General features: G+C 37.0%; 1 protein-coding gene across 3 annotated transcripts in view; it reads left to right on the top strand.

Moving 5' to 3' along the window:
• AFF2 (ALF transcription elongation factor 2) overlaps window positions 1-14,854 on the top strand; it is a 327,396-nt gene that overhangs the window by 71,827 nt on the left and 240,715 nt on the right. For all 3 annotated transcript variants that reach the window (XM_085544766.1, XM_085544768.1, XM_085544767.1), the window contains exon 2: window positions 11,310-11,430. In XM_085544766.1, the coding sequence (XP_085400892.1) occupies window positions 11,310-11,430 (121 nt within the window). The remainder of the gene's footprint in view (window positions 1-11,309; window positions 11,431-14,854) is intronic.

Raw genomic sequence — 14,854 nt, 5'->3', positions numbered from 1 at the left:
TGGACACAACGCTTGAAGGTCACATAAGGTTTTGGGCTGTTGCCAGTGCTGTGAAAATGTTTTGAGAGGCCAAGGGAAGGCCGGCTCTTTCTAGGAGGCTGGTGAGCTTTTTTCTGGTGCTTTGGGAAGAGGAGGATTTGATGTCCATGTCCTCGGGCCTGAATTGCCTTCACTGGCATGGCTTTTCCAGGCTCAGTCCTGTCATGGCAGCACCTGTGGGACCTTGGTATGAAAAGAGCTGGCAAGCTGAGTGCTGTTGTACTTTAATCACCTAATGACACTATGCCCTGTGCAGTATCAGTTTTTCAAAGTAAGTGAGTCAGTACATGAAATTAAATCATTTGATACACTCCATCCTTCAGCAAATGTAATAAGAACATCCTTGCTGACCTCTCCCAGTGACATTCATTGGAAGAAAACTTGTCTCACTGTGTGTGACCCAGTGTTCTGGAAACTCAAATAAAGATAATTCTTTCTTGCTGTACAGTGCTGTTAGATATTCTCAGAATTTAACTGGATGGTTGTCATCTCAGAAGTTACTAGTGGACAAATGGTTGCAAATTACAGCTGATCTTATGGTGAAGTGCAATGCCTGGGAGACAGTACTCCTCAGTTTAATTCCCATAGCTGTCTCTGGCTTCTTGAATGACCTCAGTCAACTTACTTGAACTTTCATTCCCTCTGTTGTTTTGCCTGAAATCAATAGTTACTCCTTCCCACAGGCATAGTCGGACATGATTTGTACTGATTTGTGAAGAGCTTTGAGATCCTCTGAAAAAGCTAGCTAGAGTGACAAAGCATTAGTGGCAGTGATGACCTATAAGACTTCAGAAGAAGGAGGTTGCAAGCACATTTTCATTTAGCTTTAATAATACTTTAATAATCAAAAGAAGAAATGTAATGTTTAATATTTAAACAAAATTGCATTCACTTTCTTTGCATGTTGAGTGAGAATTAAAGCAGGATGGAAGCTAGTTTACATATTTTTACACTAGACTGTTTTATTATTAAATATTGAAATATGCCGTAGTTGGCCAGCCTCCAGTGAATAGTATTCAACTTACTAACATCACATTTGAATATTTGCAAGTTACATAGTATATTTCTATTAGACAAATGATTGATGATAAAGAATTTTGAGAAGATGCACTTCTAGTTATCTTTATGTAATGAAAATAAATAACAATACTTATTTGCTGGTTAATAGAAGGAACAGAAATACTTATAAAGGGTTTGTAGTGTAAATAACTGGATGCAGTAATCCATGTATCTAGTCTTCAGAGGTCATAGTATAGTTAGTATCATGGGATCCATGTTTCAGATTCTCTGGAGACCAAAGAGATCCAGAGCTTCCTGTCCCTCTGCCTTTAGTAAATGTAGGTACCTGAAAACACACATGTAAATTCTCTTCTTGTGTATCTGATAAAATGCAAACAACTTTGTTAAATCAGGTTTTCAGGTCTGTGTGAATGGCGAAGTTAGTTTAAGATAAAAGTGATAATTTTCTAGTGAGCTGTGAAACTGCTTACCACATGAAACTTAAAGTGTTATGATATCTGGCCTATTTGTCATTATCACAAATCTAGTTCCCATCCAACACACATCAAAATCACCAGGAAAATTACCGGCAACAGCAGTTGAAGTTGAACTATGCCCTTAGAGAGGATGTAACCCTCTTCACTGATGATGAACTTTGCACTGCTTTGATTAAACTATTTTTTCATAGCTTATACTTGGTTTATAAATGAGGAATAAACATTGCTTTTGTGCTGGAGGCAAGAGAGTATCTGTTAAAGATTATCCCTTTATAAGCTAAAGTGATGATAATCCATTCACCTGTTGACTCTCTTTCTACTTAGAAAGAATAACTAGAAAATATTGTTCTATCCTAATCTGTGTGTAACAGGTACCTTATTAGCGTGAGGCTTTCTAATGTCTAATTGAAGAAGACCCAAGATTTAGAGTTTGTGATGTTCTAGGTTCTTTCCAATCTGATATTATTAAGTCTCAGGATGCCACAAGTTTGTTTTACCTCCTGCATTTCGCTCATTTACTTGAGATATATTTTATGATGGCAGTGAAAAAGAAGATGCATGTTTACTTGAATTTGAAATGAGAGTGCCCTGCATTTATTTGATCGTCTCTTCCTTTCCAGTAGATATTACTGCAACAACCGGAAGCAATTATATAGTGTTTCAACTGAGAGAATAATGATTTATTAGGAGATAATTTCTTTAGACATAATCCTAAATAACAATAAATTAAATTATGTTAGACTTACAGCACTACTTGGCCGTGTATTGGGGTCTCTGAATCAGTCTGCGCGTGTGTACACTATACACAAAAACCTATGTGTACTTCTCTTTCAATCTAGAATTGATGAATGAAAACCATCCTACTGAATTTTTAATTTTCCTGTGGTGTTATTATTCTGCACAAGTTAAGTTTTAAAACATGTGGTTAAAGAGCTGCACAGCATGTGAAAATGCTCAGGGGAGTGGAGGGGCCTGTTAGTAAATGAGTGCATTGATTAGAGTTGTAGGAGTAGCTCGGAAGTACTTCTGTGATAAAATACTCAAGCAGTTGAGTCTGCTGATTCATCTGTCTCCAGAAGGATGTGTTAATCAATGATTGTTTTGTAACATTTTTGAAAAAGATAGAGTTATGTTAGCTGCCTATTGCACATTGTTTCCAGTATTTCAAGGAAGTGTTTGGAAAATGTGGAGACTCAAGTTTTAAGGATGCATCCTACAGGTGTCTATAAAAGTTGTAAGTAGCAATATTAAAATTATAAAAATGAAGAAGGTGAAAACAAAACCAGGGTTCCAAAGTGTTTTTCAGCTGAGATGTAAGAATGAAGCCTGTATGCATTAGATAGTAACATATTAAATCACTTCCATTTCCATTTATTAAAATATATTTTATTCTTTCTGAATGTGGTGCATGTATAAAAAAAACCCAAAAACTTAGAGGAATATTTTGAAGCACATTTTGTTTACTAATTTTTAATCATAGATTGGCCTGGGTTGAAAAGGACCATAATGACCATCTAGTTCAACACCCCCCACCATATGCAGGGCCACCAACCACTAGACCAGGCTGCCCAGAGCCACATCCAGCCTGGTCTTGAATGCCTCCAGGGATGGGGCATCCACAACCTCCCTGGGCAACCTGTTCCAGTGCGTCACCACCCTCTGTGAAAAACTTTCTCTTAATCTCTAACCTAAACCTCCCCTGTCTTAGTTTAAAACCATTCCCCCTTGTCCTATCACTATTCACTCTCGTAAACAGGGTGATATCCAACCAAAGAAAGAACAGACTCTTATGAGCACTATTAGAACATCTTTAATTGCTTCAAATTATTGTTGTTCCTTGGGAGTAAGACTTGTACATATATAATCTTGATTATAGTACCATGCAGAATTTGCTCTTGATGTGTATAAAGAATAATGCACAGCATGCAACTAAACACAATCTGTATTTATTAGTAACAGATTAATATGTAAAGTGCTGGTGAGTGGGAGAAGTATGACGGCAGCTAGGAAACTGTGCTCTGGAATGTTTTTGGATTATACTGTGTACTTTGACAAAGACCTAATGGCTTCATTGCCATCAGTGAATTTTGAAGAAATTTCTAATACCCAAAAAGATAAACAGAATCTTTAAAAAGACTGTGTGAAAATTGAAGCAATATTCTGTTAAATTCAAAAGGCAGTGAAATTCAGAATTTGGGTGGAACCTCCCTGTCCATCCCCCTAGTTGTTATCTGAGTCTCTGTACATTCACAGGACATTACCCATCTAATAGAGCTTCCTAATCCAGGTCCAGTGTCTTGAATGTAATTCATCTGATGACAAAAATGCTCATAAATTTCACCTTTATGTGAGTTTGCTACAGTTTATTAGCAGTTCAGTGTAAATCATAACTAAATTACTGAATTCCAGGTGTTACTAGAAAATTGGTATCAGTGCATTGATGTGCATTCATTTATTAAAACAAATAAAGATCACGACAAAAGCAACAAAAAAATACACCATTATTTTAATATTTTATTTACATATAATAGAGCTCTCACTCTCAGAAAAATGTGTTGTAAATCCATTTAATGTGGTTGGTGTACTAATGATTGTCTTTTAATGTCCTTCAGAGTTGTGTTTATTTTAGATCTGCTTTTCTCTTCTGTTTCCTTTTTCCCTTTTCCTTCAGTTTTGCTTTTGTTTCTTTTACAATAAGACTAAACTGACAGTGAACTGTAACAGGACTCCAAGACATACCTTGAATGTACATTATTAACCAAATTACAATCAGTGATGTCGTTTACACATGTTGCCTTTCAAAGCATGAACGTATTCATTTAATTTGCTTTTTAAATATCCATGACAGTGTCCCTGAGCATTTTAATAAAACAGAAACAGTTAATTATTGCTGAATAAGAATGTCTACATAAAGTGGTCTGCGGCTTACAGTGTATCTGACAGCACTTCCCTCCCAAAAGAAAATTGTGTAAATTGCCGCTTACTATCATTTTAAATAAATAAGCCTTATATTGACTCTGTTTCTCTTTTTCTTTCCCACCCCTCTGCAATACTGTTCAGCAACCCTACTTTCAGTGGGACCATTTCTATTACAGAGTGATTGAACTCTGATTTACACATCAATTACCCAACTTCATGGAGATTTTCATGCTCCCCTAACTGACATCAATGAAGCATAACTGCCTAAGAGCTTTATTTCATCCCGGTTTTTGATAACAGACTGATAACTAATCATATCGAAAGACAATGTGCCATGATACAGGAAACAATAAATGCTCCCCATTGAAACCTCATCTATTCTTTATACACTTACTATTCAGGAAGTTATCTTTACCATCCATTCCCCCAAATTATTCCTTCAGAATTCATGTTTAGGAAAGGTTTGAGACTACATAATTCTGAAAGGAAGATAAATTGAGTGAAAATAGCATTTTCTAGATACTTGGGGGAAAATATCTAAAGGGAATGAAGAATGTGACAAATATAAGACTAACCCTCAGTCTTCTAGCTTAAATTTCCATAAATTGCCTTGGGGTCTCTCGGGTGTTATTTTGTTCAGAGGCTTTAATCTTATGTATTCTCTATCAACCAGTCTATGGGAATGGCGCTGTTTTTGATGCAAATTGTTAAGAGTTTTAGCTCACGTGGATAGATAACCAGTGACCAGCTCAAGTGTTTCTCTACAGAACTATTGAAAATCAAAGACGGGATATTCTATATTTTAAAATAAATCTTATATCTCAATGTACAGTGATTGATATGTTCAGTGTTACTTTCAGTAACTATTCATACTATGATGAAGAACACAGCATTAAAGTAAATGTTAAATACAGGAGAGAGAGAAGTACAGACTTATTCTATCATGGTCTGATTGGCCCCTGTTAAGTAGTAAAATTACCAGGACAAAGACAGAGAAGCAATAGTGCTGAACAGATGAAGAAGAATTTTGCTATTTTAAATGTGGTACTGCTCATGATTTTTATCATTAAGGGAAACAAAAACTTCAGATGGATCAGGAAGATATGTTAAATTAACCATATTTTTGTTAAAGATCAGGTTTTCAAGTTCTCCTCATTTACTAAATACATTTTAAGAACTGTAATGAAATTTAAGACCTTGGGCTGACTTTTTTTTAATTTGGAGTAAAGGTAATGAGATACCAGAGTATGTACTGGGAGAATATACCAAGGAAGCCTCTTCTTCCCCCATACAGTATTGTTGTAGTCTGGTTTTGCATGAAATCAATGGAGTAATGCTGAGATAAGTCTAAAGTAATGTAGAGGTAAATTGCTACTGTAATGTATTTGCTAGAAATGAGATTTCACCTTGTTTGTTTTTTTGTTGGAACTGCTCCTAGCCTTGTATTTTCCCTCATACTGAAATATGATTGCCCTCATGTGGAAGAGCAGTCAACGGTTTACTTTCAACATAGGAATATTCTGATTGACTTGAGCTGAATTTTTCACATATGCCAGTTATAGTCACAAGCGGTTTTTGGTTGGGATATTCAGTACGTTGCTCAGATGTAGGAATGTTCAAGAAAGTCCTGTTTCTGGTGTTAATTCACCAACTTCCAGAGCGCTTGTGGCAGAACAACAGATCTGTCCCAGAGTCGTAACTGTGAAGATATAACCTTGGGAATGGATTTTTAGTTCTAAAATTGGTACCAGTTTACATCCACTGCATCTTAGTTTAGAAACATTTGTATTTCTTCTTTCCGCAAATGAACAACATTTTGGTTTGAGAGCTTCTTTTATTGTTTAGGCTAGACTGGTATTTTGAGGCTGAGTGGAGAGCAAGTCTGAAAGGGGAAAGCTTGATTTGATCAGCATGAATTTCTTTAGACACTGAAAACAGCAACTACTTTCCCCCTAACTTGTGGATAAATGCTTTTTTTCTTCAATGTTGCGCATTTATCCTTTGGCATGTAGTCTGCCACTACTATAAAGCTTCTCTGTTTCTGCTTTTTTATTGATCCTTTCCCCACTGCACTTCTGTTGTTCTGGCTGAATCAACAGAGCGATGTTCTGTTCTCATTCATGATTTTTTTTTCTGCAACATTAGGCATTTGATCACTCTCTTCTGCTTTTTCTTCTTGTCACTGTGAGTACTCCTTCAAATTTGTTTGGTATGACTTATTTCTTCCACCCTGTCTCCACCATCAGGCTCATTTGCCTTTCATAGTCTTCCGTGCTTTGGGAGACTACTTCTTTAGTTACGACATCTTTGAAGATAAACCTGAAATGCTAGGTCTCAGCCTTCAGCCCTTCATTTCACTTCTTCATCCTTCTCTTTACTTCTTCCTTCTAACCTCTCACTCTTTTGCAGTCCTAAAAAAATTGTCTTTTGCACCATATCCTATTACTTTCTCTACAGATGAATGCACCGTCCTTTCCAATGCCTGCATTTTTCTACTACTTCTACTTCTCATTTTTTAGACTGTTCATGTCTGACTTCCTTCTCTTCAAATCAGGTCCATGTTTTTCAGCTTCCAGCCCAACATCCAGGTGCATGCTTGCCATCTTTCGTCCTGCCTGCAGCTGCTGGTCTGTCCATTATCTGTTTCCCAGCTATGCTTGGTGCCACGCAGCCTGCCCTGCTGGCACTGCATATTCAGCCAGGCCGAGCACCTGCTCTGTCACAGTGCATCACCTCACCACTATTCCCGAGGACATTTGTAGCTGAGAAAAAATAATGAATGTTTGCTGGCCTGATAGTAAAGGATTAAGTATAAATCACTGTTATTTGAAATGCATTTGCAGCTTGTCTTGATGTTAAACCAGACCAAAACATCAATGCAGTTATGGTTACTATTTTTTTTCTTTCCATTATATTTAATTATCAGCACCCTGGTAATTTTTAGACCAATGGTCTCTTGTACTCTGTAGCATTCTTTCTGCTCACCATTCCTGCTTTTCTTAGATTTATGTACAGACTTCCCTGTTCTAATTCAATTATTAATCTAATAAGTGGTAACGAAACAATAAAGCTCATGTATTTAAATGGCCTTGTTACCTAATAGCTGTATCTAGGGAGCTGGTCTCCTCAGATATAATGGGTATTGTGTCCTCTAGCTGTTTTTTTTTTTTTTTCCTTTTAAAATGTGTATGAAACTCTGTGATTTCCTGCTCTCCTGGCATTAGAAGTGTCATGAAGTATTTCTCATACTAAAGAGACAGAATGAACTCTGTTGTTCCTCATAGTGACTGTAGTTTTCATTGACACCTTCACTATTCACGTATCTGTATTTCACAGAACATTAGTTAGGCTTAATATTAAACATAAGCCTCAGAGATTGTGTTGTGACTGCATTAAAAGTTTCTGTGGAACATCCTGCTACTTTCTCAGTGTACTGGGACCTTAAGGCCTAATCAGTATTACTCTTTGGATCCTAAAGAACTCAGAGAAGTTGTTATTCTAATCTGACCTTATCTTAGTTAACTTTCTATATCCACAGTCAGCGCCATGTCAGGCTTTCACATGGTGAAAGTGCATTTGCAGAGGAATAAGCCAAGAAATTGCTCTGACAGGATAAGCAACCACTTCCTTTTGAGCACACTTACAGCTGTGTGATTAAAGAGTTCAAAAAGAACTTTTCATTTATTTATTTTTATTTTTATTAATTTATTATTCTCACAGGACAATATATGAGAAAAATTAGGATTGATTTGGAGACTGCAAATTTACTTAGAGCTTTGCTTATGTGCTACTCATGGATTGGTAGTCTTCAGGCATCTTTGGAGACCAGGGCATGAACTGGACCTTTGTGCTTGTGTACTGGGTGCATGGATAATACATCTTTGATGTGCATGGGAAGAGAACTACCTAAGTATGTTTCTTTGGGAAAAAAAAAAAAAAAAAAAAAAAAAGCGCTTTAAAAAAACAAAGCAAACAAACTTATGTAAATTGTCTTAAAGCCTTTGCTGCTTTTTCACCATTAAGATGCAGCAAAATGCTTCCAGTTGGCTTGCTAAATGTTTCACATGCTTGAAACTCGAGCAAACGTTCATCTAAAATGCTGAAACTTTCACATGAAAGGTGAGATTTCTTCTGTGCTGAAATCTGTGATTGGTGTTCTATAGCCAGATTCCATTCAATTGTTTGGATGCAGGATTTCACCCTGAAAGTCTGGGCCAAGGTTGCCATTGTGAGAATGTAAATGCATCCATAGTTTTCATGAACGATTCTTTCTGGAGTGGCAGTGCTTGGATTGTGACTGTTCCTATAAGAAAAAAGTTAATCACGCAGGATCCTACTTGCTTTAAATTCACTAATTTGAATGACTGTTCTGAAGTTGGGACTAGACGCAACAAAGACTCGACTCGTGCTCTCTCTTTACCTTGTAGCTTGTAATTTGCAACATTGTACTAGCAGCATATGATCATGTATAGAATAGGAAAGTGACTGTTGGTTGCAACAGTTTCCCTATCTCTCCCTCAGGTAACTAGGAACTTGTGCTATTATCTGTTGCAAAAAATACCAATAATGATTATAACAATGTTCTGAATCTTGCTGTTGGTGAATGAATGTGGGCTAGTAATGTCACTACATCAAGAGATATTATAAATAAATAAAATCTGGCATTTTCCAAAATTCAGAGGAAAAACATGGATAGAAATCATTTAATTCAGCCTGTGTAGGTGGCTTTGTCTTCTGTTTGTGAGCCATGCTCAAGCAACCCAAACCTGATTGATCCTGAGTTGCTTGTAGCAATTATTAATTCATATTTTGAGGTAAAGATTGCGTTTGTCTGTCATTTTTATTTTCCTTCCTGTACAAAAACAGCATAAGGGATAGAGGGAGTCATCAAGAAACAGACACATGCTTTCCTGTGCTCTCTGTGGGGCTCACAGGTTCAAACACAACCTGCCTGAATCATAAGAACTTTAATTGAGTAGATAAAGAGGTCCTCGTAATTATAAACTGCAGTAGGTATAACAAGGGGCTAAATACATAGCTGTGGTTTTAATTACCTGGTGCTTCAAATTAGTAATTGTGGTTTCACTCAGAAATCAGTGACTTTATACACTGTTAAAGCCTCATCACTGTGCAGTTCATTCCTCATTATATCTCTCCGTGTGAAGCTTTCAATACAACATCATGCTGAGCTAAAAAGGCAAAAGTTGTAGATATTTGGTTATCTTCCAAGTGCAGTGTAGCTCTATAGAGATTTAATTCATTCTCACCAGAGATAGGAGAATTAACTGTTCTCTGTTACATATGTGATATGTCCATTTGTGTGTAGGCATTTGTGCATAGAGCGTGGGCATGGATATGTATGTGTGTGCATGTGCATGTCCAGAATCTATCAGGGAAACATTACTTAGAGCAGATGACATCAGTGCATATACCAAATCTGTTATTCAAATTGTCGTCTGGAATTTGGTAGCTAATTAACTGGCACAAAGTAGAGCCAAAAGCCTCGTAACAAATCAAATATGAGTTGAAAGCACAGAAGTGTTCCTTAATGCTTGTCGCATGAGGGGTTGTCAGAGTAAGTTGAAGCATGCATCTATCTCCTCCTTTCCTCTTTGCTTCCCTCCCCCTCTTCAGTTTTTTAAGTATGTATTTTTCCTCTGAGGAGTGGGAAGTATCTTGCAGAACCAGGAGACCAAAGTACTTTAGTGCTTTTCAGGGAAGAAGTGGATATGATCTTTCAGCTCATGGTCTGGGTCTGGCAGGTGCACAAAATAAGCTGATGTGCAGATAAGTGCCACTAGCTATTGTAGCACCAAACCAATAGATGCTTTTCTGTCTGTTTGTTTGTTTGTGTGTGTGTTTAAAAGTTATCTGCTATTAGAATCAAATATCCTAAGTTCTCTTCTGGGACTCTGCTCCAGAAACACATTTTAAAAAACCCTTGACACCCACAATGAAGCCAAACAAAAACGCTGACAATTACCTGGGGCAAAATTAGGTGGTCTAAGTCACACGAGGCTTGCTGGAGCCCTGGGGTGGATATAGACAAGTCTTACACAGTTAAATGGATTTAAGGTGTTTTTGTGCGTTCCTGGCTTCATGTCATCTTTCTTTGCAGAGATTTGTTCTTTGAAGATGCATGTGTATGCATTGTGTCAAAATTTATTTTATACATAGAATCATGGAATCATAGAATGGCCTGGGTTGAAAAAGATGATAATGGTTATATAGTTTTAACCCCTCTGCCATAGGCAGGTTTGCCAACCACCAGACCAGGCTGGCCAGAGCCACATCCAGCCTAGCCTTGAAAGCCTCCAGGGATGGGGCATCCAAAACCTCCTTGGGCAACTTGTTCCAAGAGATCTGTGTCTTTCCTGTACTGGGCACCTTGACTCAGTATTCAAGATGGGGCTTCACAGGAGCTGAGGGGAACAATCACCTCCTGCTGGCCACTCCTCTTTTAATGCAGCCAAGGATATAGTTGCCCTTCCAAATTACAGGTGCACAGTCCAGCTTTTCATCTACCAGGACCCCCAAGTCCTTCTCCACAGGGCTGCTCTTGTGCATTATGTTCTATTAATTTGAAAAGGCCATACCATCTTTTTCATTTTGAAAGTGTACTGACTAGTTCGTGTTAGGCAGTTTCACATAGTATTTTGACTCCAAATTTACATTAAGGAAAATGATGAAGAGTTTTTTTGAGTTTTTTTTTTTGTTGTTGTTTTTTTTTTTTTTTTCTTTCAGAATTATCTTCAGGAGTTACATAGTTTCTGATGTTTTGCTGTTCTTACTGATTGTATTGAAGATATAACTACATTATAGGAAAAATAATGTACTGTCTATTTTGTCTTTCAGTCACTATGAGCAGGACCGGAATGCACTTAAGCGGAAGGAGTGGGAGAGAAGAAACCAAGAAGTCCAGCAAGATGAAGACCTCTTTGCTTCAGGTTTTAATCTCTTTGGGGAACCCTACAAGGTAAACTGCATTGTCATGTTTTACATTTTTAGAATGCCTTTTACCTGAATGCATTTTGCAAATATAAATAAAACTTCACACCAAACTAAGGGAAGGAAGTGTAACATCTATGCTGGTACTTGCACTCTTGAGAACACTCATGTTCCAAATCAGCATTTGGTGGAAGAGCAAACTGCCTGCTCCACCCAGCATTGTATGCTAATGTTAGCAGAATCAGGAATTTGCTTGAAGTCCAATTAAAGATGTTTTTCTTTAAACATTCACCAAAGCCCAACAATAGATGTATGTGTAGCTGGTATCTGTACCAGTGGGGTCATGCCTGCAGAAATAACACTTAGCCCATTTAGTTTAAGAAGAAATATACCTGAATTGTTAGAACTGATGGACTTCTCTATTAATGGTGAGTCCATAAGCATTCTTTTGCAATCATAACTATCCAAATAAGTCTTTTGGGAGAGTGCCTGAATCCTTGCAAACCATAACAAGGATATGATGGTGACTTTTGACGTCTTATTCTCTCTAAGGAGCTATGCTGCCTGAGATTTTCATCACCAAGGGATGTCCCCATTTATGATTTCTGCTGCTTTGATTTTCAGTGAGACGTTCCCTGAAGATTTCATCAGAATGTAAATTTCCATATCTCTTTCTCCTCCCAATCAGTGGCATCCATTGAAAGGCCACCACTTCATCTTTCCATTTCACATTGTTAACAGCTGTATGGAGGATGAGGGCTCTTTGAAAATCACCAGAAAAGGAAGAGAAAAGACTGGCATTAATATCAAATGGTGTCTAATAATTATAGCCTGGTAGACTTATTCAGCCAGATAAGGATTAAGCAGTGGGAGAGTTTGTGTTTTGTTGTCTTTATAAAAATTTAATCATTGCATTATTTCTTAATTGGACCACATTTTAGCACCTTTATTTAGCAGAAATAGTGTATTATTCTCCAACAGTTTTGTTGATACTTCCTGCAAATCCAATGCAATCAAATCCCACATTGGATTTTTTTTCCTCATCAAATCCAATGATCACTTTAGTGCTCATTGGAATTTCAATGTATAGACAAATATGCAAATCAGTGCTCAGTTTTGGGTTGGAAATGCTCACCCCAACGTTTATCTATTTTGGAATAGGAGTTATAATATCTAATTTTACATTTAAAAAAATGACCTGGTATTTTCTAGAGAGAATTTTCTTTATAGATATATATATCAAAAAAATAAGTAAAAGACAAACCCAGAGCACACAGGCACTTCATTGCTTTTCACATGTTTACAGTGGAGATATTAGGATCTGTGAAACTGAACAGAGCAGACTGTATGGTACAAAAGTATCATCGTGATAAGTTGAGAAATGTATAAACTAAGAGGAAATTGCATGCACAAATAAGTATATAATATCTGCAAAATAAGGAAAACTAAGGGAGCACTAGGTCTTTCCTTTATTTCACAGTATGAAAAAAGGACAAAGTAGGAAGTCTGATGTTTCTTTTCCATGTCCTACATTTCTATCAACCTGCCATACTATAATTTCCTAGGAACGAATCAAGAACTGGATCTGACTCATAAGTGAATAAGTAATTTGTATCCTTAAGCAATTGCTAAGCTGAATTCAGGGTTTTATTCATGTTTATTCTGGAATAAAATTAAGTTGTCATGGGATGAAGATGAATGTACTTCATGTTCAGTTTAAAGTCCTTTTCCATTTTGAAATGAACGGATGTTTCTGTGTGGATCAGATTAAAGGCCTTGCACATTCAAGAAGATTCACTCACAGAATTGAAGGTGTTTCTAAGGGACTTCCAAGGGTCATCAATTCCAATGTCCTGACAGAACAGGTTTCCAAGAGATTGCACAGAAAAGTGTCCAGGCTGCTTTGAATATTGCCAGAGAAGGAGAGTTTCCCCATCACTCTTGTCCCAGTACTTTGCAGGACCCTGCGTGAGGACTGTGTGCCCACTAATGTGTTTTAGAGCATGTGGGTTGTGGATTTTGCCTTTAATAGCTGATCCAACTGATTAATGCTTAATTTGAGAGAGAAGCTGAATTTTTACTAGTGACTCACTGATTTCTACTAATGTTTTGAATCAGTAAAGTGCCTCAGAGATGTATATTTTAGAGAAAATGGTACGAGTGGATACTGCTCTGTTTTTGTTGCTTTTTGCTTTTTATTTTTTTCAAAGGAATAGCCTCAGAAGTGTCCAACTTGAGAAACAGAACCTAATGAGCAGCATTTCCATTGAGTAGTGTAAGGTGAATGTTAAATCACTTATCTTTTTGGGGGTATTAAACTCTCCACGCTATTCAGGGTTAGCAAATCTCTTAAACATCTAAACTTCTGATCTACAGAGGTTAGATTTACTGAGAGATGAGAAAGCAAAAGAATTATAAAACCTCAAGTTTCATAGAAATTGTCACAAAACCCTTGCTAACCTGGCCTATAAGCTTGAGCCCATTAGTTCTTTTCTTTGTAAAACTATAATGCAATAGCTAGCTAGAAAATTAGTCTTCCAATGGGATTCTATTACCAATCCTTTTTGAAAGCAGGAGAAGCAAGTGTATGAAGGTGTACATTTCCTAAATTAGTAAGAGCACAGAACAAGGAGGAAGGCTGCTAGCCACAAGTCACAAGCCGTGTAATTTATGCCTTGGAATACTCAGAAAATGCATTTCCTTGATAGCAGCAAAATTGTGATTCAACATGCTGTTCAGAAAATAAGCTGTTCAGAGGTCTCCTTTGAGAAATCAGCCAATTACACAGAATATGAAGGCAGAAATTGGCCCCAGTCTGGAAGTAACAAAAAACAACCAGAAATTATGACCAGATTTTATGTTTATCTTGCTGGTATCCAGGCTTGTCAAGAATTCTCTGTTTCTCATGAGAGCCCTGAATTTGTTGATGAAAAAAAACACGACAACCCCAAACATGAATGTTACTCTGTATTCCTTAAATGCAGGTAGTGTGTTGCACTACACAACAGTGAGCTCAGTCAGGTTATGTAATGCACGTGAATGGTGTTAGTTATGTGTGTTCTAGTTTTATTTCACTGTAAGCCAGATTGCTGCTTACATTCGCTATGTCCTCTTACTTTGCAGTCTGGTCCAAGAAACGCTGAAGATGTAATAGTCTTTCTGCTGACTGCTTTAGTTATTGGGTATGAGCTTTAGTGCACATAAAGTATGCTAAGGATGTTTACATTCATTATCTTCACAGTTTTCAAGAAATAAATATTCTTATTAATGCTCTCCGAAAATGAGTACAAATAATAATACATTTGTATCAGAGTCTTTTATACCCAGTATTTGGACATTTTACATAGACTATTGTTAAAATTAAGCAAAATTATATTTATAATCGAAACTTTTAAAGGAAAATAGGTTGAGATAATCAGTTACCTCCAACTCAGAAATGATTGCAAAGCTCT

Source organism: Coturnix japonica, chromosome 4, assembly GCF_054131305.1.
Source record: "Coturnix japonica strain WE chromosome 4, WE-NBRP24, whole genome shotgun sequence".
NCBI classification, from domain to species: Eukaryota; Metazoa; Chordata; class Aves; order Galliformes; family Phasianidae; genus Coturnix; species Coturnix japonica.
This window is presented reverse-complemented; position numbering and strand designations above follow the sequence as displayed.